Source organism: Myxocyprinus asiaticus, chromosome 23 (genome assembly GCF_019703515.2).
Source record: "Myxocyprinus asiaticus isolate MX2 ecotype Aquarium Trade chromosome 23, UBuf_Myxa_2, whole genome shotgun sequence".
Classification (NCBI taxonomy): Eukaryota; Metazoa; Chordata; class Actinopteri; order Cypriniformes; family Catostomidae; genus Myxocyprinus; species Myxocyprinus asiaticus.
Genome location: NC_059366.1, coordinates 35,193,703 through 35,217,826, shown reverse-complemented (window position 1 = coordinate 35,217,826; position 24,124 = coordinate 35,193,703). Strand labels below are relative to the sequence as shown.

The 24,124-nt window shown below is 37.1% G+C and overlaps 1 protein-coding gene across 6 annotated transcripts in view; it reads left to right on the top strand.

The window, feature by feature from the left end:
- The window catches only part of LOC127413879 (mitogen-activated protein kinase kinase kinase 4-like), a 62,118-nt gene that overhangs the window by 36,069 nt on the left and 1,925 nt on the right, over window positions 1-24,124 (top strand). For 3 of the 6 annotated variants that reach the window (XM_051651420.1, XM_051651424.1, XM_051651426.1), the window contains exons 13-25: window positions 1,064-1,197; window positions 1,334-1,412; window positions 1,494-1,572; window positions 2,668-2,770; window positions 3,092-3,220; window positions 5,349-5,443; window positions 5,557-5,637; window positions 7,041-7,232; window positions 7,352-7,422; window positions 19,419-19,535; window positions 19,629-19,788; window positions 19,922-20,044; window positions 22,156-22,262. In XM_051651420.1, the coding sequence (XP_051507380.1) occupies window positions 1,064-1,197; window positions 1,334-1,412; window positions 1,494-1,572; window positions 2,668-2,770; window positions 3,092-3,220; window positions 5,349-5,443; window positions 5,557-5,637; window positions 7,041-7,232; window positions 7,352-7,422; window positions 19,419-19,535; window positions 19,629-19,788; window positions 19,922-20,044; window positions 22,156-22,262 (1,470 nt within the window). The remainder of the gene's footprint in view (window positions 1-1,063; window positions 1,198-1,333; window positions 1,413-1,493; window positions 1,573-2,667; window positions 2,771-3,091; window positions 3,221-5,348; window positions 5,444-5,556; window positions 5,638-7,040; window positions 7,233-7,351; window positions 7,423-19,418; window positions 19,536-19,628; window positions 19,789-19,921; window positions 20,045-22,155; window positions 22,263-24,124) is intronic. The other 3 variants (XM_051651421.1, XM_051651423.1, XM_051651422.1) reach the window with 3 other exon arrangements.

Sequence of the window (24,124 nt, the reverse complement as noted above, 5' to 3'; positions counted from 1 at the left end):
GCACACTGCAGAATGCTCAGTGAGGTAAAAAGAACCCTAGAATGACAGCTAAGGACTTGAAGGAATCATTGGAACTGGTTAACATCTCTGTTCATGAGGCTACTATATGGAAAACATTAAACAGGCATGGTGCCTATGGCATCTAAAGTGTGCCAAAGACAACCTTGACACCTTGGAAATTGTTTTGTGTACTTATGAAACTAAAGTTGTATTGTTTGGGAGGGAAAAGAGTGAAAGAGTGAGAACTATGCATGCGTGTGTTATGTAGTGGCCGTGGCAGAGCGCCACAGAACCTCTGAACACACAGAGAATCAGACACACGCATCAATGTTTTTTCTTTCGTCTGTTCTTCAAAATATAATCAAGTATGTTTCTTCAAGCATGCATCTTTGTGTCTAATGGCATGTCTTGTCATATGTCACTCTGAAACGTACAGGCCGCCCACCACAGTGGCGGGTAGATGAGCAAAATTACCCGCCACTGTGCAAAAAATACCAGCTTTTGGCAGGTTGGCAGGTGTTAATTTCAAGCGCTGTATGTAACCATTCAGCAACCGCATAGCAACACACTAACAACCACTCAGAACACCTTAGCAACTGCATAGTAACACCCTGGCATCCACCCATGACAACCTAGCATTGTGGTGGCGAGTTTTACATGGGCACTAGAATAGAATAGAATAGAATATCTTTATTGTCATTGTATAAATACAGTTATTATTGCACAGGTACAACGAAATTAGGTTTGCGACTCCCCTTACGATACTATAGAACAATAAAACAATAAATAAGATCAAATAAATCAAGTAAATAAAATTAAATAAAAATACCAAACATGATAGGACAGTCCAGCAAATGTAAATAGTGCAATAGCTCAGGTATGTAGTGCAGCAATGGAATCAGTAGTGTGGAAGGGTATGAAATGTCAAACAGTTATACACAGTATGCGCAATATGTACCATATAAATGATACATAACAATGTAAACAGTGACCAAACAGATCGTGGGCATATGACTCAAATTGTCTTCAGAAAAGTAAAAGCATGTTTGTGCTGTCCCTGCAGTACCATAAAGAGGTTGTGCGTCTGATGTCTGGGGAGTTCAGGCGGCGGATCGGGGAACGCTACATCGCTTTTGCTCGCAAGTGGATGAACTTTGTCCTCACAAAGTGTGAAAGCGGGAGAGGCACTCGTCCACGGTCAGTCTTTCATCCCTCAAAGACATTGATATCCACAGGAAATGTTTTCAGCTTGTTGCTAAATGAATTATCTCGCCACTTTGTTCTTTTATCATGTTCACTAATGTTATTTGATGGTACATTTTTTCATCTCCAGATGGGCAACGCAGGGCTTTGATTTTCTTCAAGCGATTGAGGCGGCTTTTATATCGGCCTTGCCAGAAGATGACTTTCTGGTGAGATAGCTATTATCTGTTTTTTTAATATCTGTGATGGGTTGTAATTGAGTTTATAATCTTTAAAATTGTGTCGTATAGAGTCTGCAGGCTCTGATGAATGAGTGCATTGGACATGTTATAGGGAAACCACACAGTCCAGTCAGCAGTATGTACTTTGGTAAGTGTTCCCCTGAACTTCATTAAAAGACGATTCAGCTATTACTGTTTTTGAAAGACACTTTTCACAAATTAATTTTTTGGGGATTCTCAGTCTTAAAAAGTGTATAATTTTTTTTTTTTGTTAAAATACTTATTGGTCTCAGTTTAATATGCAGAGACAACTTTAAGTAAGCGATCCTGAGGTTGATTTCCATGAAATGCGTAAACACTGTTACTCATCAAAACATTGCTCTGTTTGTTTGAGCATCCCAACCATTTCCTTAAAGGGATAGTTTACCCAAAAATAAAAGATTTTTAGAAAGATATCTCAGCTCTATAGGTCCATACAAGGCAGGAGAATGGCGATCAGACCTTTGTAGCTCCAAAAATCACATAAAGGAAACAAAAGTAATACATATGACGGCAGTGTTTAAATCCATATATTCAGACGCAATATAACAGGTATGTGAGAGAAACAGAACAATATTTAAGTCCTTTTTTACTCTAAATATCCACTTCAGATGTAAAAGTGAAAGTGGAGATTTAGAGTAAAAAAGGGGCTTACATTTTTGTGTTTCTCACCCACACCTATTAAATCACTTCTGAAGATATGGATTTAACCGCTGGAGTCTTGTGGATTATTTTGGAGCTACAATGATCTGATCACAATTCACTTGCATTGTATGGACCTGCAGAGCTGAAATATTCTTCTAAAAATCTTTGTGTTCTGCTGAAGAAAGAAAGTCATACACATCTGGGATGCTATGCGGGTGAGTAAATGATGAGAGAATTTTAATTTTTTTGGAGTGAACTATCCCTTCAACCAATGGTTGTCAACCAAAAGTTTGGTATAGAAATATCTGTTTTTCCTGGTAATGACAGAAGAGGGGAGTGTTTGGGAAACATGTTTGAAAACAGTCGTTATTTTTGCTGTTCCCGTGGTGTTGATTGAAACACAGAAATTACGCACTTAACCTTTTAAATCACTTTCAAAAAGGTTAAGTTGTTACAGTTTAGTACTAAATTAATATAGTTGTACCTGTACAATGAAAATTAAGAGCTTGACTTGACTACATTGCATTTGATTCTGACGACATTTGGTGTCATTTTCCAGCAGGCCCACGGAACAGCCCTCGACCTGTCAAAGTGCCCCGTTGCCACAGCGACCCTCCGAACCCGTATCTCTTCATCCCTTCATCACATGCTGAGGGTTTCAGGTAGGCAGAGTCTTGGGTTTACACAGCAGCTAGTACAGCTAATTTCAGCATTTTTACGCTTGTAAATATTCACCTCCTTTGCGTGCCCTAGTGCTGTTTTTTTTAACTGGAGAAAGGAGTAATTAAATGAGTCATGCTTATATTAATGCTTCAACCTCAATCTGTGCTGCAACGTAGAGCTTCATATTGGTGTGTTTATGTGTTGATGTTGGAGCATGTGTAAAACTCTGCCTAATTTAATATACACAGTCGCTCACACACACACACCCCTTCACATCCAAAGCACAATGCTGAGGCCCTCAGTGTGTTTTTCCACCACAGCTCTCGGAGTCTCCCGTGTGATCTGCGTACCCAGTTGTGTCCCCATGGTCCCCGCCCCACCCCTCTGTTACACCCAGGGGAACATAGCACTGCCACCAAATCCTCCGGCAGTGCCCCCAATGACATCAGGTAGTCAGGACCACCCCTTATATCCCCAGGCGTAGCTCTGCAACATTTTCAACAGTTTAAGCAAAACCTCTGTGTCAGAACAGCAGCTCTCATGGGTTTTGGGATTCATAACAGAATCTGCCATTAAACATCCTGCCAACAACAGGATGATGAGTGTCATAAAATCTCCCTAGAATCCTTCCCTAAAGATTAGAAAACCTTGTACCTTTTGACAAGAAATGCTGTTTTCACACAGGATTAGATATTAAAGGAGCCAAATCACGAGGAAGCAAATTTTTTCTTGATCTTTTAAAAAGTGTTTAATGTTAGATGAAAGCATATCAAAACTCAAAATTAAAATGACTACATTATGATGTTTTTGGTGCAAATAAACTTGAATAATATTGTAAGTGGAAACAAAAGAATAAAAATGGATGATACAACCTAATTAAGATGAATAAAAAAGTGATTGTGCTCCTCAAAGGAATGGTTCACCTAAAAATGAAAATTCTCTCATTTACTCACCCTCATGCCATCCCAGAGGTGTATGACTTTCTTCTGCAAAACACGAAAATGAAAAGATTTGTAGAAGCAGATCTCAGCTTTGTTGGTCCATACTATGCAAGTGAATGGTGACCAAAATTTTGAAGCTCTAAAAAGCAAATAAAGGCAGCATAAAAGTAACCCATTTGACTCCAGTGGTTTAATCTGTCTATTAAAGTGATCCAATTGTTTTATATATACATATATATATATATAAAATAAATCCTGACATCTGCAGTCTCCTTGGTGATCATGATTTTAAGCTCGAATACACTTCCTAGCACCATTTAGTGCTCTGCACATACATCAGGCTCTGCAAAAGAGTCTGCAATGGCAAGATGTACAGTGAAAAATGAGTTATATTTTGGTCTGTCCTCACGCAAAACTGATTGGATCGCTTCAGAAAACATGGATTAAACCACTGTAATCTTGTGGATTACTTTTATGTGCTTTCTGGAGCTTCAAAGTTTTGGTCACTATTTACTTGGATTGTATGGACCTACAGAGCTGAGATATTCTTCTAAAAATCTTTGTGTTCTGCAGAAGACAGAAAGTCATACACATCTGGGATGACATGAGGGTGAGTAAATGATGAGAGAATTTTCTGGGTGAACTGTCCCTTTAAACTCCTTGCCAGACAGTAAACTGTATACTAAACCTAAAATAATCATGATCGCATTTGGATGCTGCAAGACTATGCACTAAAGTAGTTGGTTAAGACCTTTGCTGATGAAATACTTGAGTGATTAACGTGTTTTGTGAACTATAACTTCTGCAATTTGCATAGTGTCCAAAGCTTCCTTATTATTATCCTCTTTTGTAGTGTGCTTAAGCATGCATCATTTGCTTATACGCACAGTCACAAAGGCATTTTAATGACAATTAACAATTTTACAGGCAAGTAATATAGTTAATTAGCCAGTTCATTATAGTTCATTAGCCGAAATGTTGGCAGTTTATGGTTGCCGATCTTTAATAGCTAGTAATTGGCATTTTTAAGAAGTTTGTTTACATTTTATATGAATGTGTCACCCTATATGACTTATTATTTTTTTTTTTTTAACCATTTTTAATAAACTTTTTGTTTGCTTTTTTGTTCCCTATTGCAGTACACTTAAATAGTCCTGTGGTATTCCAAATGAATTGTAAATAAAAAATAGTCAATTAGAGGTTATAAAGACAGCATGCATGAAAATATACAAGAATTTGAAAAATTCTGATTTTAAAATAGCTTCAAAAGAAATATAGCATGTCACACCACAGGCCACTGCTTAACATTTCATGTCAACAACCTTTATATTGAATTGGATTGATGTGTGCTTACAGGTGGCCCATCCAATCAGTTTAATTTTATTTTCATCACAAAGGAAGAGGTGTTTGTATGTGGTTTGAAAGAGCTTAATGCTGCTTGTAGTGGCTTCTACACTGCTGCATTATAATAGAGCTGGCTTTCCCATTGACTATTTTGTTGCTGTTAGACTAGGCATGCTTAACATAACTAGTATCTCTCACTGTACATGTTTGCTTGCATGCTTTATGGATGTTCCTAAAATAGCTTCTTGTCTGAGTGTAAGTAGCGTCTGTAACGCTCTTTTCTGCCTAACAGGGGATCCAGTGTTCATGAGAACGACCGTCTGTCCTCTGTGGCGGCAGAGTTTAAATCCCTCAGCCGTCACTCCAGTCCGACAGAGGACAGAGAAGGTGTGTGTTTTGACATTTAAACTGTTCAGTAGTTTGGTATCGATGCACCTGACCTTGCATAAAAAGTCTCTTTGCTTTAGTAGACCAATTCTCTTTTTCTGTTGCCATTCCAGAACCCTCGTATCCTAAAGGAGACCCCAGCAGTACTGTCCGTCGCAGCTGGGAGCTCCGCAACTTCATCAGCCAGTCAAAAGGTCAGACACAACGAAAATAAATAAAATAATGATTTTTTTGCAAGCGGAAAACAAAATAAAATCTTAATCTTTTGGTGATTTTCGATATATGGTAGATGGGTGAGTGACGGATTAGGATTTTTTAGGGGATATTTTTAAAATATAAAAATATTTCATATTTTTTAGCATAGTTCAAATATTTTAAGTGTTTTGTATTCAACAATATTAATTAAAACTTGAAATTAAATTAGTTTAATGTGTTTGACCATGTTAATCTGTTCTTGCCCCTAACAAAAGTACTATGGTGCGACCATAATATTTACTTAAAATAATAAATTACCCTACCATGCACAATATTTTAAAAGGTTATTAGTAGTACAGTGAAGTGTTTTGATAATTAGTTTGCATTTTGTTTTCTTAAATCTGTAAGTAATATTTTTATATTTATCTTTTCAGAGCAGTTTCTCAGTTTGTGACATTTACAGATCCATTTTTCTTTCAGATGAATAAAAGATAAAGAAAAATTATAACAAAAGGCTCTTCTTTAGCATATTGTATCAGTGATTAAAACTGCAGCCACAGAAATTAAAAATCTAATTTTGAATTTATTATTTTTATTGCCATTGTTTGCACCACGTGATTTGTGGTCACACCAAAGGGATTCTACATATGCATGTTACTTTTAAAAACACTTTAATATTTTTTTAAAATTAAAAAATACAGATGGACAGAAAAAGAAGGCGTCAATGTTTATGTATTTGCTCTGAAATGGCTCAAAATCAGAGGAACCAAAATTAGTTCAAATCAAGGCATATTTTTAATTCTATTTCTACTCTTAAATATTAAAATATTTTCATTTATATGCACCAATATAACAATTCATATATTAAACTGAGATATTTAACTACATGTATTTTTAATATAACATTTTAATTCATATGAGATTTAACAAATTATTGAATCGGAGTTTTGAATAGATTCATTTAAAATGACAGTTTGAACTCTACCAACTCTATTTTAGCACTATTTATGTTGTGGAAGTTTAAATCAGAGACTCTTTTAAAGCTGATCATTAAAACTCAAAACTCTCATAGTTGCAAGTGTACTAGTTAAATGAATCTTTACAAAAGTCGATGGCCAAATAAAAAGTGCAGTCAAATCATCACAATGTTGCTTAATTTTATATTGCCATAAACCATTGCAAATATACAGTATTAATCTTCAGTATATCTTCCAGCCCTATGTCAGTCAGAATTTGACCCCCCCCCCCACTCCATTAACATTTACTTAATTTGCAATTTGCATAGTGATAACCAATTGTAAATCTTAAATCTTTTTAGTTATTCACTGTGTTTTACATTTTCCTGTTATATTAGAAATGTATTCCCTCTCTGATGTGAGACCCTACTCTGATTTTCCTGCAGACACAGCGGCCCGTCAGAGCCCTATGGAGACAGTACGGCGCTCCATACGTGCCTTCGACGACAAGCACTACACCCTCATGAGACAGCGCAACATCATCGGCCAGGTGTGCAACACCCCCAAGTCCTACGACAACGTCATGCACGTGGGCCTGCGCAAGGTCACCTTTAAATGGCAGAGAGGCAACAAGATCGGTGAGTGCTCATCAGTATTCATGCCTCAGACAGCAGAGACCTTATAGCATTTTCTGAAAACTTCTGAAATTTATCTGGAAATCCAAATCTATAATTGAAAACTGGTTGTCTGTTTAAAGGTGAAGGGCAGTATGGGAAAGTTTACACGTGCATCAACGTGGACACTGGTGAACTGATGGCCATGAAGGAGGTATTTGCCTGAATTGTGACATTTCAAAGGTGTCCATGAGACAAAGTAGAGACATCTGTCATGAGTGTCCTTTTATTTCTGTCAAGTTCATTTTAAAGACCCCATGAGATAGTGTTGATTGGGGTGTAACGATTCACTCATCACAGGATTTGGTTCACGATACTGAGCTCACGGTTCAGTTCAGTTTGATTCTTTAAGTCTGAATCAAAAAAAGTTACGATTGAAAGTTTTATTATTATTATTACTTTAAAGACATATGCAAAACATTTCAAATTTAGCACGGTTATTAAAAGTGCTATATGATCTATCAGAGATGCACTGGAATTAAAAATCTGCCTAGAACAGGGGAATGGTGGCACCAAATTAAAATATTAGCTAATAATTAGCTTTTGTTGAAAATATGGAATAATGTTAGATACATGCTGCTTGCACACTGTCACTGATTACATGCATTTAAAATATTTTAAATTAAAGCTGTATTTTTCTAAAATAATAATGTCTCTGATTACATCTAAATATTATTTTCGAAAATACGTTTAATGGAAGTGTATGCTTATCCAGTTAAATAATATCAGTACTTAAAACCCTACTGAAATGTACTGATGAAATCAAATCAGACCTGACATTTGACATAGCATAGCATCATTATACATATTCAGCATTATATTTAGTAGATTAATATGGCACTATCATTAAACCTAATGACAACCGCATTCTGTAACCGAACTGACATCTGCAAATTTTCATGTCTCACAACCGCATTTTCGGCAAACCTGCGCTGTGTGAACAGAGCCATACTGGACAACTACAGTTGAAGTCAGAAGTTTACATACACTTAGGTTGAATCATTAAAACTAATTTTTTTAACCACTCCACAGATTTCATATTAGCAAACTATAGTTTTGGCAAGTTGTTTAGGACTTTGTGCAGGACACAAGTAATTTTTCCAACAATTGTTCAGAGACAGATTTTTCACTTTTAATTGACTATATCACAATTCCATTGGGTCAGAAGTTTACATACACTAAGTTAACTGTGCCTTTAAGCAGCTTGGAAAATTCCAGAAAATTATGTAAAGCCTTTATACAATTAGCCAGTTAGCTTCTGATAGGAGAATTGGAGGTGTACCTGTGGATATATTTTTAAGGCCTACCTTCAAACTACGTGCCTCTTTGATTGACAGTATGGGAAAATCAAAGGAAATCAGCCAAAAATTGTGGACCTCCACAAGTCTGGTTCATCCTTGGGAGCAATTTCCAAATGCCTGAAGGTACCATGTTCATCTGTACAAACAATAGTATGCGAGTATAAACACCATGGGACCATGCAGCCATCGTACCACTCAGGAAGGAGACTCATTCTGTCTCCTAGAGTTGAACGTAGTTTGGTGCGAAAAGTTTAAATCAATCCCAGAACAACAGCAAACGACCTTGTGAAGATGCTGGAGGAAACAGGTAGACAAGTATCTAGATCCACAGTAAAACGAGTCCTATATCGACATAACCTGAAAGGCTGCTCAGCAAGGAAGAAGCCACTGCTCCAAAACCACCATAAAAAAGCCAGACTACAGTTTGCAAGTGCACATGGGGACAAAGATCTTACTTTTTGGAGAAATGTCCTTTGGTCTGATGAAACAAAAATGGAACATTTTGGCAATAATGACCATCATTATGTTTGGAGGAAAAAGGGTGAGGCTTGCAAGCCGAAGAACACCATTCCAACCGTGAAGCATGGGGGTGGCAGCAACATGTTGTGGGGATGATTTGCTGCAGGAGGGACTGGTATACTTCACAAAACAGATGGCATCATGAGGAAGGAAAATTATGTGGATATATTGAAGCAACATCTCAAGCCATCAGCCATGAAGTTAAAGCTCGGTCGCAAATGGGTCTTCCAAATGGACAATGACCCCAAGCATACCTCCAAAGTTGTGGCAAAATGGCTTAAGCACAACAAAGTCATGGTATTGGAGTGACTATCACAAAGCCCTGACCTCAATCTAATTGAAAATTTGTGGGCAAAACTGAAAAAGCATGTGCGAGCAAGGAGGCCTACAAGCCTGACTCGGTTGCACCAGTTCTGTCTGGAGGAATGGGCCAAAATTCCAGCAACTTATTGTGAGAAGCTTGTGGAAGGCTACCCAAAACGTTTGACCCAAGTTAAACAATTTAAAGGCAATGCTACCAAATATTAACAAAGTGTATGTAAACTTCTGACCCACTGGGAATGTGATGAAAGAAATAAAAGCTGAAATAAATCTCTTTACTATTATTCTGACATTTCACATTCTTTTTTTTGGGGTGGGGGGGACTTGCTCCCCTTTTCTCCCCATTTTGGAATGCCCAATTCCCAGTGTGCTCTAAGTCCTCGTGGTGGCGTATTGACTCAATCCGGGTGGCAGAGGACGAATCTCAGTTGCCTCCGCATCTGAGACCGTCAATCCGTGCATCTTTTCACGTGGCTTGTTGAGCGCCAGGCCTGGTTCCAGATCAAAATCACTGAGGGTGCTTCTGAAAATAGTGGGGGTGCTCTGTATAAAGTGGAGCTGTATCATAATTACAAATTTTTTAATAGATTAAATCAAGTTTAAAAGCTACTTAAACAACGTAATGAAAAGTTTGTTTTTTAATGTACAAAACATTTACTGCTTCGGGGTTTTTTTTCCCCCATGATCTGTCGCTGAAAATGATAGCAAAATTCTGCGCCTGCAGATTAGGACATATTGATTTGCAAAATCATACACGTTTATAAGTTTTGATGCACCATTTTGTGCATTCACAAAATGCAAGGATTTTTGTGTGTTTGCTGGGATTCAAGAAAATCTGCTTGCCAATTTACAGTATTAGTCTTACATATTAAATTGAGCAGGGGTGTGCAGTTATTTTTGTACAGGGGCCACATCAGCCGTTAACACGGAACAGAGAAGATAAAAAGTTCTGCATAGTTGTATCTTTTAAGCCCAGACATGCACTCAATGAATGATGCACAATTTTCTGAAGTGTATACTGATGGGACCATTCTGCGATTGCTTGAAGTTTTGCTGCTATACTTTCTATCATGTGGTAGTAAAACTGAATGGCTGAATACAATTATTAATTGATTATTTTAATATACTTCAATGCAATGGTAATTTAGTATTCAATTTAACTCTCTATATCAGGAGCCTGGTTTAAAAGTAAAATAAAATATTTGGGAAAGAGATTCTAAAAGCTTATTTTAAATTGTATTTGTTTTATTCTGAAAACATTATCGAACTGTTTACACGCTCATGGGTCATGATGTTAGTCTTGTCAATGGTTTATTTGGCATCCCATTCAGCACACAACTGAATAAAACAGGCTGCATGACACTGATAAATGATTACTATCAGAGTAACATACACATACAGGTGTGAGGGACTTAAACATTTCACAAATAACACAAAGAACAAACATTTTCCTCTCTGGCTTGGTTTTGCTTGCGTGTCCCCTCCGTGCACTATTGAGCGCTAAGTTTTTGTTTTTTTGCGGAGAGAAAGCGCATGCACTGGCATGCATGGTTGCCAGATTGCATAAATTAAGTATGACATAAGGCGAAATATTTCCTATTTGTGCATGTGTAAATCTCTGACTGGGGTGTTGCATCTATTATCTGGCAACCCTGAGCATATTAAAGAGCACCTATTATGGTTTTTCAAATATTACCTTTCATATAGTGTGTTATATAGCTGTTTGTGAATGTAAAAAAGTCTGCAAAGTTTCAAAAATCAAAGTGCACGACAAATGGAGTTATTGACTCCCAAAAGAAAGAACCGATTCTGAACACCTTAAATGAGTCGTTAGTAATTCCAGACTTAATTCCTGTACTAACTTATGTAATTTGGTAACAAAAACCCGCCTCTGGTCTTCATTGGGTGCTCGCGAACAGCTTTGACCCACCCTCAAACACTACACTAAGCGGTAGACCAATCACAACAGACTGGGACATCTGACCAATCAGAGCAGAGTAGGCTCTCTGAAAGGAGGAGTTTAGAATGGATCAATGAACGAGTCGTTTTTGACACTGGGAAAAAAGGTAATGCTGCCATTTAAATTATGAGCAAATTAAAATGTTTTTTGACCTTGGATGCATGTAAATCTATTGTATGAGACTTTTAAAACAAAATTAGGCACGTTTAAAAACCATAATAGTTGCTCTTTAAAAGCTTGTGGATGCGTGATAGGTCCAAAGATAAATGAAAGATCTAATATAAAATGTTCATGATAAATTGACCTGCGGGCAGTAGTTTGCCTTGGTCTGTAATTGAGGGTGCTCTAAGTTTCGTTTGAGGCACCCCCTTAGAACCGAGACTGTTGAGCACTTACTGTGGGGACCTAGCGCGTGTGGAGGCTCACGCCATTCTCCACAGCATCCATGCACAACTCACCACGCACCCCAACAAGAGCTAGAACCACATTATAGCGACCACGAGGAGGTTAACCCAACGTGACTCTACCCACCCTAGCAACCGGGCCAATTGGTTGCTTAGGAAGCCTGACTGGAGTCACTCAGCACACCCTGGATTCGAACTAGCGACTACAGGTGTGGTAGTCAGCATCTTTACTTGCTGAGCTACCTCTGACATTTCACATTCTTAAAATAGTGATCCTAACTGACCTAAGACAGGGAACGTTTTCTATGACTAAATGTCAGGAATTGTGAAAAAGTTGTATGTAAACTTCTGACTTCAACTGTAGTTGTCAGTCACGTCATTTAATGTGAGACAGCCACACTGCACTGTATACCTGTGTCTCTTGTGTTTCATAACTCAAGGAGATATTAGCTGCTTGTCATCCGAAGATCCAGCCGCTATTTTCCACCGCCTGCTCACGGGCACGAGCCGTGCATCACAAAAACTGCGCTCTGCACACGGTTAAAAAGCATTCAAAGCTGCTGTCGGTTAATTATGATCTGATGGATGAACTCGTGCCTCGATTGGACTTATTTAATAACGCAGCGTCAATTGTGATTAGACATGCCGGTGTTATGGACGTTGCGATCTTTGATATTTACTTTAAAGCCCCATTCACACTGCCAGCGACATCGCGCGAGACACCGACACCACCCCATTCTATTCATTGTCAATGAGAGCACAGCGACTTCTGGCAACACGTGCTGTCGCGACTGTTGGCGACAGAGATTGCCTTGGAGTGACGACAAGTTGAGAAAACTTCAGCTTTATGCAAATGACGGGCGACAGGTTATATAAAACACTCTCTCCAGCAGAATGTGCATTTTTAGAGACAAAAGAACTGATTCCTTGTCAAATTAGTATGATATCTTAGTTTTATCGGCAGTATCATCTGTAAACAGCATTTCAAACACTACTATGGCCAGTTGTGCAGTCCACCAATAATAAATTTGGTCCTAGATGCACATCCTAAAGTCGGGATACATTTGAGGGAACTTTTATCTACACTGAAATTGCCTGTTACCACCCATCAGTTGATCTTATTATAAAGAGGTTTATATTAGTATGCAGTTGTCCACTACCTTTTGTACACAAATAAAAATGTCCAAACATACACTTTAGTTTTATATAAAAAATACAGGTTTTTGTACTGGTTTATTTCATATAATATTATCACAATGCGTTAATAATAGTTTCATAATGTATTTTTAAAATTTTGGTTTTGAATTTGATTTCGTAGAATAATTTTAATGTAAAAATGGTGTAAAAAGAATGAAAAACAAATAGGCAAAATGTTTTAAAACATAGGCCTACTGTAAAAATATTGAAAATTAATAGAGAAGTGTTAGACTCTTGCTTACTGATGTTACTTGATCCTCCTCTGCCATCTCCTGGTTGCAGACAAGTGTTGTAACATGGCTGAAGTTGTTACTATACAACAATTTTCCATCACAAATTTGGCATTTTATTGGATTATTAGTTTGATCCAAAGTAAAATACTGGCAGACTACCGTATAGGTCTGGAAAGCAGCAGCTGTCCGATGGGTTGAAGGGCTTGTGCGATTGCGTCATACAGATTTAAACAAACTGAGTACATTTTATAGCTGACGAACTGCAAAAGATTCAGAATCAGGTTAATGATTAGGTTAATAGGTTAATATATCAGGTTAATAATCCTTTTGTGAATTGAATTAGTGCTGTTATGGCTTCTGGAATGTGTAGTAGTTCAGTGGTCATGAAAATTAACATATCAGTCCATTTCCCTGAGCGGAATCGATTCCATCTTTAGAGTCGATTCTCGATTCCTAATGCCTCGGAATCAAGGAATGGATTCTTTTTGCAATCGATTCCCAGCCCTAAAGTCTAGCGACATGCCGCCCGTGGTGTGAACGGTGCTTAGTCACTGTCACTATGGTTAAAGCTGTCAGAATACGGTTGTGACTTCGGTTGTTCGTTCATACAGACCGGATTCAAGCCGCTACTGTAATCTGTCATATGAACAGGACATTTCAAGACTTAAACCTGTTAATAAATACGGTTGTCAATCCCAAACACTGACTGTGTGAACGTAGTCTAATTTCTCTCGCGCATCAGAAGGACATCAGGGTAGCGTTGCACCAGCTTTCTGTAAGGTCTCTCTTAAATTGAGACGTAAAGTTCACGCTAAGGGCTTAGTAATTACTAGTTAGTTTGTAACTAAGTCAGAGCTTAATTTGGTTGCACCACTTGTTCTTAAGGCAAGACTTAACTAGTAGTTCGTAAGCTCTCCGTAAACTAATGCGTAGGCGCATAATATGACGTTGACATGTATTGATCCAATAAACAGCTTCAATTTGATCTTGTTACGGTTGTTTGCTCACATAACTGTCAGCTGTAATAAATTATATCCCCATTAAAATACGACTCGTAATAAAAGTAGATTTGATATAGTGTATTTGCCCTGTGTAAATAACAATATATAGAAACTGGTATCTAAAATAAATAAGGGGTGATAAACAAATACTAATACTGGAAAAATAGACATTTATTCATTTTAATATCCTATATATATATATATATATATATATATATATATATATATATATATATATATATTGAATGTGTTGAAACTTGACAGCGGGCGATGCACCCTGAAAACTGTACCGTTAGATCCGTTTCATGCTGAAGAGCCACTTAAAAGTAAGTTGTTTTTTTCTCTCTCATAAATGTAAACAAGTGTAAATGTCAACATCATAATGTATGTCAAAATGATTGACGCCTGTCACGCAAAACATGAGCTCACTGATGTCATAAAATATCAGTCTGCTTTTTTATTCCATCTGTTACTCCTGGTCGGAGGCTGCCGTAAATATTTAGTTTATACGTAGGGTTACGTCCTACCTAAGAATAATGGTGCAATGCTCAAATATTTAGTAGTGTGTAAATTGTGACTTCGAGCCCATTTACTCCACAACTAGGCTAAGTTGTAACTTACATATAGCTGGTGCAACCGGCCCCTGAAGAGTAGGGACTAATTTCACTGACGTTTATATGAACATTTTGGAGTCGACTAGTCTAAAAAGTAACCAACCTTCAGAAAACAGTCAAAAATTGTGTTTATGCGACCCATTTGAAATGCTTCAGCTATTCCAAATCCACCGCAAAATTCCACTGAAAAGGGCATTTATCTGCACCGTGCATTATCATCATTGTACATTAAATATAGAACATGCATTCACCTTAAGCGAATATAGGTGTATTTACTGAAAACAATTGAATGAATAGTGCGGGACCAATAGGACAACCTTAATAACCTGTTCTAAATGGAATTCACCAAGTAAAAATTACATAACATATTAAAACAGTCAGGGCATTGTTGAACATAATTAACAGGTAGGCTCAGACAAATCTACGAGAAAAAACAAATGCTCTGAAAAGTTGCACGAATTTCACAACGTGCAGTTGTGCATTAGCCATTGATCTAATATGACAGCTGTTTAAGAACATTAACCAATAACAGTTACGATGTAAAAATAATAAATATGATCGAAAAAAATAGGCCTGTGATGTAGCCTACAATAAACCTAATGTATTCTAAACATGACGTGCACACAGAATAAAAGATCGTTTAACCCATTAAGCAGTCGGCACCTCGTTGAAAATAACCTTCTTAATCAGCAGATTAAAAAAATTGCATACCTATCCTAAAACAGTCATTTTCTAGGCTACTTACTCAAAAGCATACATTTTTAGATGAGCAAAATGAACACGTCGTCATGGTCCTGTGAAAGACAGGACTTGACTCACCTGAGGCTTGAAAAAGCCTGCACAGTGGAAAAATAACATACAAGCATGCACAGATTTAAGGGACTTTAAAACGTTTGGAAATCCACTTGCCGCACCACCACTGAAGTAATTTCACAGCTACTTTGCTGAGTTTGCTTGTCTAGCGAGAGGACATTTTCCTGCGCGTGCCACAATTGAGAGAGGGAAGAAGCACGCGCAGCCTGAGGTGAAATTAAACTCTGTATCTGCTCCAGATATCCTCTTTAAAAAACAAAACAAAATTATATTATTAATTCTATTTGAAATATGTAACCTTATTATGACAGTAATTTAAGTGCAGCCTCTGTAAACAAATAAATAAATAATATAAAGCCAAATGTAAATATGTAAAAATGTTGAACAGTTTAATGGGGAAAAATATTAACCGATTAGTAATTCCAGTGTCGACTAGCAGCATCAGAACCGTTTAGTCGACTAGTCTTGCACACCTGAAGAGGTGGGCATGCTGTGAATTTATGATAGAATGGTCAGAATGGTTCTACGGTGTACTGTAACTCAGATAACCACTCTGTACAATTGTGGTGAGAAGAATATCACCATGCGGGTTGGCTCTGTTTTGGCGGCATGAGGGGGACTGACACAATATTAGGCAGGTGGTTTTAATGTTGTGGCTGATCGGTGTAGTCCAATATAAACTTACAAAATGTATATCAGTGTAAGATTCTTGCTGGCATGGTGTAGAGTACACTGCTAAGAACAATGGTATGGTAACTTGATGTTAAATATGTATTTAAATTAATAGGTGTCATTAATGTTCCTTTTAATAGGCTACTATGAAAATTGTTAATGCTTTATTATTACTCTAACTAATAAGCAAATTCATAATACGCAATAAACTGTTAAGCATTGTAGCTAATGTAAGTGTAGTAATGTTCACGTTAACATGTTATCTTGTATTACCATATAGTATAGCCTATATACAAATTAATGGTTGTTTGTTTTGTTAGTGTACTATAATGTGCTTTTCTGTGTATAGTGAAATTGTTTTCCTACTTAGAGATATAAATTGAAATAATTTGATATCACGAGAAAAAGGCACCACCGACAGCAGTAAAAGGCAAAAAAAAATATTTAAAAAAAAAGAGTATCAAAGACTAGCAGGGGTGCAATGACATGTAGTATTTTCACAAAGTTTAATTGCATAAGTTCAATTTAAATGTGTATACACTGGCAGCCAAAAGTTTGGAATAATGTACAGATTTTGCTCTTATGGAAAGAAATTGGTACTTTAATTCACCAAAGTGGCATTCAACTGATCACAATATATAGTCAGGACATTACTGAACTTCAGTAATTCAGAACTTCTTAAACTACTTCAAAAATCCTCCACATGCAGCAATGACAGCTTTGCAGATCCTTGGCATTCTAGTTGTCAGTTTGTCCAGATACTCAGGTGACATTTCACCCCACACTTCCTGTAGCACTTGCCACAGATGTGGCTGTCTTGTCGGGCACTTCTCACACACCTTACAGTCTAGCTGATCCCACAAAAGTTCAGTGGGGTTAAGATCCATAACACTCTTTTCCAATTATCTGTTTTCCAATGTCTGTGTTTCTTTGCCCACTCTGACCTTTTCTTTTTGTTTTTCTGTTTCAAAAGTGGCTTTTTCTTTGCAATTCTTCCCATAAGGTCTGCACCCCTGAGTCTTCTCTTGACTGTTGTACATGAAACTGGTGTTGAGTGGGTAGAATTCAATGAAGCTGTCAGCTGAGGACATGTGAGGCGTCTATTTCTCAAACTAGAGACTCTGATGTACTTATCCTCTTGTTTAGTTGTATCTGGGCCTTCCACATCTCTTTCTGTCCTTGTTAGAGTCAGTTGTCCTTTGTCTTTGAAGACTGTAGTGTACACCTTTGTATGAAATCTTCAGTTTTTTGGCAATTTCAAGCATTGTATAGCCTTCATTCCTCAAAACAATGATTGATGGACAAGTTTCTAGAGAAAACTGTTTCTTTTTTGCCATTTTTGACCTGATGTTGAACTTAAGACATGCCAGTCTATTGCATACTGTGGCAACTCAAAAACAAACACAATGTTAAGCTTCATTTAACAAACCAAATAGCTTTCAACTGTGTTTGATATAATGGCAAGTGATTTTCTAGTACCAAATCAGCAATTTAGCATGATTACTCAAGGATAAGGTGTTGGAGTGTTGGCTGCTGGAAATGGGGATTGGGATCAGTCTAGATTTTATCAAAAATGACTTTTTTCAAATAGTGATGGTGCTGTTTTTTTTACATCAGTTATGTCCTGACTATACTTTGTGATCAGTTGAATTCCACTTTGGTGAATTCAAGTACCAATTTCTTTCTGAAATCTGTACATTATTCCAAACTTTTGGCTGCCAGTGTATATATTTACATTTAGCAGGGAAATAAAGTTACAGTGCAAATTATGGTTACTCCAGGGATGCTTGTGCTTCAGATGCTGGAATTGTCCTGCCCCTTACTGAAATGGAAAATATTATTGGTTAGCAAATATCACGTCTGAAATGAACGTTCTGATTGGTGGATCAGCTTAGTTGGACTGTCTGTCTTGCCAGTGCCATCAGCTGTGCTCCCGCAGCTCCGTGCGTGTTTAGAGAGAATCTCTGTACACGTAAAAAAAAAATATATATATATATATATATATATATATATCACACACATACACACTACCGGTCAAAAGTTTTGAAACACTTGACTGAAATGTTTCTCATGATCTTAAAAATCTTTTGATCTGAAGGTGTATGCTTAAATGTTTGAAATTAGTTTTGTAGACAAAAATATAATTGTGCCACCATATTAATTTATTTCATTATAAAACTAAAATTTAATTTAAAAAAACAAAGTTTTTGAAATTGATGACTTGGACCAAATAATAAAGAAAAGCAGCCAATAAGTGCCCAACATAGATGGGAACTCCTTCAATACTGTTTAAAAAGCATCCCAGGGTGATACCTCAAGAAGTTGGTTGAGAAAATGTCAATAGTACATGTCTGCAAATTCTAGGCAAAGGGTGACTACTTTGAAGATGCTAAAATATAACACAGTTTTGATTTATTTTGGATTTTGTTTAGTCACAACATAATTCCCATAGTTCCATTTATGTTATTCCATAGTTTTGATGACTTTACAATTATTCAAAAATGTAAAAAAATAAAATTATAATAAAGAATGAATGTGTTTCAAAACTTTTGACCGGTAGTGTGTGTGTGTGTGTGTGTGTGTGTGTGTGTGTGTGTGTGTGTGTGTTTGTGTATATATATCAGGTGGACATATACAAAATCCTAAGAAAGATAGGTGGGCATACGACGTATGCCTGTATATGCCCTAGGCTACACTACTGGTACAGATGCTTGTAAAATAATAAAAATAATAAAAAATAAATAAAGTCCAATCTCCACAATGCGTATCGTTACATTTTTGAACCACGATGTATCATGTCACAATACACCGTTACACCCCTAGTGTTGACATATTTCCTGTTACAAAGTTAAGGTGGGACATATCGAAAGGCTTCTTCCTTTTTTTCATGGGCTTTAGTTAGCAAGTTGGATGCTGTTGGTATTAGGGGGGAGAGGCATTCTCTTTGTAGAGAGCATTTAAAAGAACTAAAATCTTTGTAGCCCAAGATGAGTTATCAATACTATTGGCCAGTTTTCCCTGGTAAATTTTAGATTTTTAAAGGTTCATTTTTGTCACCTTTTAGGGTGATACTCATGTGTGATTAACAGTCTATTAATTGTAAATTTACCTTCAGATCCGGTTTCAGCCCAATGACCACAAAACCATAAAGGAAACGGCCGATGAGCTGAAGATCTTTGAAGGAATCAAACATCCCAATCTTGTCCGCTACTTTGGTGTTGAGTTACACAGGGTAAAACATTTGTGTTTATGTCCATGCCTACCTGAAGTTTTTTGTTAGTTTCCACTTTGTATTCCACTTTGCTCCTTTTATTGGCTTCTACAGGAAGAGATGTATATATTTATGGAGTACTGTGATGAGGGGACACTGGAGGAGGTGTCTAGACTGGGTCTGCAGGAACACGTCATCCGCCTCTACAGCAAGCAGATCACAACGGCAATCAATGTGCTCCATGAACATGGCATTGTACACAGAGACATTAAAGGTCTTAATTTATGCTTAATTTACAACAAGATTCCACTCTTTTCCTCACCAAAATGACCCAATGCAATTATGAGATCAGTTTACAATGACCAAGTACAATAAATGTGGAAATGCAATGTTATTTTACTTCCCAGGAGCCAATATCTTCCTCACATCTTCGGGCCTGATAAAGCTAGGGGACTTTGGTTGCTCAGTGAAGCTGAAGAACAATGCTCAGACAATGCCTGGAGAAGTAAACAGCACACTGGGAACTGCAGGTGAGAGGGTCATCTTTGTAGTTCCCAGGTTTAAACACAATAGGGCGTTTTCCATACTTTCAGTATGGTATTGTGATATTGCATAAGAAACGGACACTTTTCAAAAACCACAATCTTTACTGTACATCCCTAAACACGAGTTTCAACATGTTGGGAAACAGCATCAAGCATGCTGAAAGTCAGGAACATTTTCCACTGCTTTGAGCGAGCTGAAGGAGCTGGCATATTTTGATTCAAGCTCATTTAAATGTATAGGAAGAAAAATAATTTTAATTTGTAAAATGTGCTTGGACATAGTACCATTAAATATGAAAAATTAATCACAAATTCTGGCACTAAAATAATAGAAATAGAAAAATAGAAAAGCAATAGAAATGTATGGATGTAATGAATCTTAAAGGAATAGTTTACCCAAAAATAATAATTCATCATTTACTTGCCCTTATGCTGTCTCAGACTCATATGACTTTCTTTTTGTCCATACAATGCAAGTCAATGGGCTCCAAAACTTTCATGCTCCAAAGGTAATCCATTCATGTCTTCTGAAGCAATACGATATGAGAGTTACTTTTCATCTGTTTCTCACTGAAAACTGATCATATCGCTTCAAAAGACCGCTGGCGTCATACATTGGTGGCCAAAAGTTTGGAATAATGTACAGATTTTGCTCTTATGGAAAGAAATTGGTACTTTTATTCACCAAAGTGGCATTCAACTGATCACAGTGTATATTCAGGATATTAATAACATGAAAAATTACTATTACAATTTGAAAAAAAAAATAAATTCAGAACTTCTTAAACTAATTCAAAGTGTTCTCATCAAAAAAAATCCTCCATGTACAGCAATGACAGCTTTGCAGATCCTTGGCATTCTAGCTGTCAGTTTGTCCAGATACCCAGGTAACATTTCACCCCACACTTCCTGTAGCACTTGCCATAGATCTGACTGTCTTGTCAGGCACTTCTCACGCACCTTACAGTCTAACTGATCCCACAAAAGCTCAATGGGGTTAAGATCCATAACACTCTTTTCCAATTATCTGTTGTCCAATGTCTGTGTTTCTTTGCCCACTGTAACCTTTTGTTTTTCTGTTTCAAAAGTGGCTTTTTCTTTGCAGTTCTTCCCATAAGGTCTGCACCCCGAGTCTTCTCTTGACTGTTGTACATGAAACTGGTGTTGAGCGGGTATAATTCAATGAAGCTGTCAGCTGAGGACATGTGAGGTGTCTATTTCTCAAACTAGAGACTCTGATGTACTTATCTTCTTGTTTAGTTGTACATCTGGCCTTCCACATCTCTTTCTCTCCTTGTTAGAGTCAGTTGTCCTTTGTCTTTGAAGACTGTAGTGTACACCTTTGTATGAAAATCTTCAGTTTTTTGGCAATTTTAAGCATTGTATAGCCTTCATTCCTTAAAACAATGAATGATGAACAAGTTTCTAGAGAAAGCTGTTTCTTTTTTGCCATTTTTGACCTAATATTGACCAAGACATGCCAGTCTATTGCATACTGTGCAATTCAAAAACAAACACAATGTTAAGCTTCATTTAATGAACCAAACAGCTTTCAACTGTGTTTGATATAATGGCAAGTGATTTTCTAGTACCAAATTAGCAATTTAGCATGATTACTCAAGGATAAGGTGTTGGAGTGATGGCTGCTGGAAATGGAGATTGGGATCAGTCTAGATTTGATCAAAAATGACTTTTTTCAAATAGTGATGGTGCTGTTTTTTTACATCAGTAATGTCCTGACTATACTTTGTGATCAGTTGAATTCCACTTTGGTGAATTCAAGTACCACTTTCCTTCTGAAACAGCTAAATCTGTACATTATTCCAAACTTTTGGCCACCAGTTTATGGATTACCTTTATGCTGCCTTTATGTCGTTTTGGAGTTTGAAAGTTTTGGACCCCATTGACTTGAATTATATAAACACAGCATACATCTTTGTGTTCCGCAGAAGTAAGTAAGTCATGATGACAAGGGTGAGTAAATGATGAGAGAATTAACATTTTAGGGTGAAAAATTATTTTAAGCTTTATCAACAGAATCTTTAGCATTTTAATGATTTGCCAAAGCAAAACTTTTTTTTCTCTGTCACTTCTAGCATATATGGCACCTGAGGTCATCACAAGAGCAAAGGGTGTAGGTCATGGCCGTGCTGCTGATATCTGGAGCCTTGGTTGTGTCCTAATAGAGATGGTCACTGGGAAGGTAGTATGTAGTCCTTACTGTAAAGTTTGGTCTTTATCCATGGAGTTTTTTTTTTTTTTTTTTTTTTTTTTTGGTTTTGCTGCATTATTTGTTAGGTTTGAAAGGGACCTTTTCCTGTAGTGTACTGCTTGAAAACATGACTGCTCCATAACATTTTCAAGTGAAAATCCTTTTCTGAGGAATTTTCTGAGCTTGCCCACACATGCCTGAACTACACAAAATTATACCAAAACAAATTGAATGTCATGACTGCCTGATATGACTCTTTAAAAAGAAATAAAAGATTTCTACAAATTACAATGAGACCGGATTCAGCTTGGACAATCAGTATTAAAGTTTAAACAGTTGAAGTCAGAAGTTTACATACACTTTGGTTGAAGTCATATTAGCAAACTAAAGTTTTGGCAAGTCGTTTAGGACATCTACTTTGTGCATAACATGCGTATTTTTCCAACAATTGTTTACAGACAGATTGTTTCACTTAATTGACTATATCACAATTCCAGTGGGTCAGAAGTTTACATACATTAAGTTAACTGTGCCTTTAAGCAGCTTGGAAAATTTGAGAAAATGATGTCATACCTTTAGGCAGTTAGCCAATTAGCTTCTGATAGGCTAATTGGAGTCAATTGGAGGTGTACCTGTGGATGTATTGTAAGGCCTACCTTCAAACTCAGTGCCTCTTTGCTTGACATCATGGGAAAATCAAAAGAAATCAGCCAAAAATTGTGGACCCCCACAAGTCTGGTTCATCCTTGGGAGCAATTTCCAAATGCCTGAAGGTACCACATTCATCTGTACAAACAATAGTACGCAAGTATAAACACCATGGGACCACGCGGACATCATACCACTCAGGAAGGAGACTCATTCTGGCTCCTAGAGATGAACGTAGTTTGGTGTGAAAACAAAATAACCTTGTGAAGATTCTGGAGGAAACAGGTAGACAAGTATCTATATCCACAGTAAAATGAGTCATATATCGACATAACCTGAAAGGCTGCTCGGCTAGGAAGAAGCCAATACTCCAAATCCGCCATAAAAAAGCCAGACTACAGTTTGCAAGTGCACATGGGGACAAAGATCTTACATTTTGGAGAAATGTCCTCTGGTCTGATGAAACAAAAATGGGAACTGTTTAGTCATAATGACCATCATTATGTTTGGAGGGAAAACGGTGAGGCTTGCAAGCCAAAGAACACCATCCCAACCGGATATATTGTGGATATATTGAAGCAACATCTCAAGACATCAGCCAGGAAGTTAAAGCGCAGTGACCCCAAGCATACCTCCAAATTTGTGGCAAAATGGCTTAAGGACAACAAAGTCAAGGTATTGGAGTGTCCATCACAAAGAACCTCTCCACAATCCGATAGAAAATTTGTGGGCAGAACTGAAAAAGCATGTGCGAGCAAGAAGGCCTACAAACCTGACTCAGTTACACCAGTTCTGTCTGGAGGAATGGGCCAAAATTCCAGCAACTTATTGTGAGAAGCTTGTGGAAGGCTACCCAAAAAGTTTGACCCAAGTTAAACAATTTAAAGGCAATGCTACCAAATGCTAACACAGTGTATGTAAACTTCTGACCCACTGAGAATGTGATGAAAGAAATGAAAGCTGAAATAAATTAACTTTTAATAATAAACTTTTAATAGTTTATTTTTTAAATAAATAAACTATTATTCTGACATTTCACATTCTTAAAGTAGTGATCCTAACTGACCTAAGACAGGGAATGTTTTCTACGATTAAATGTCAGGAATTGTGAAAAACTGAGTATAAATGTATTTGGCTAAGATGTATGTAAACTTCTGACTTCAACTGTATATCTTGTAGTACAAATTAGTTTGTGAACACTTTTT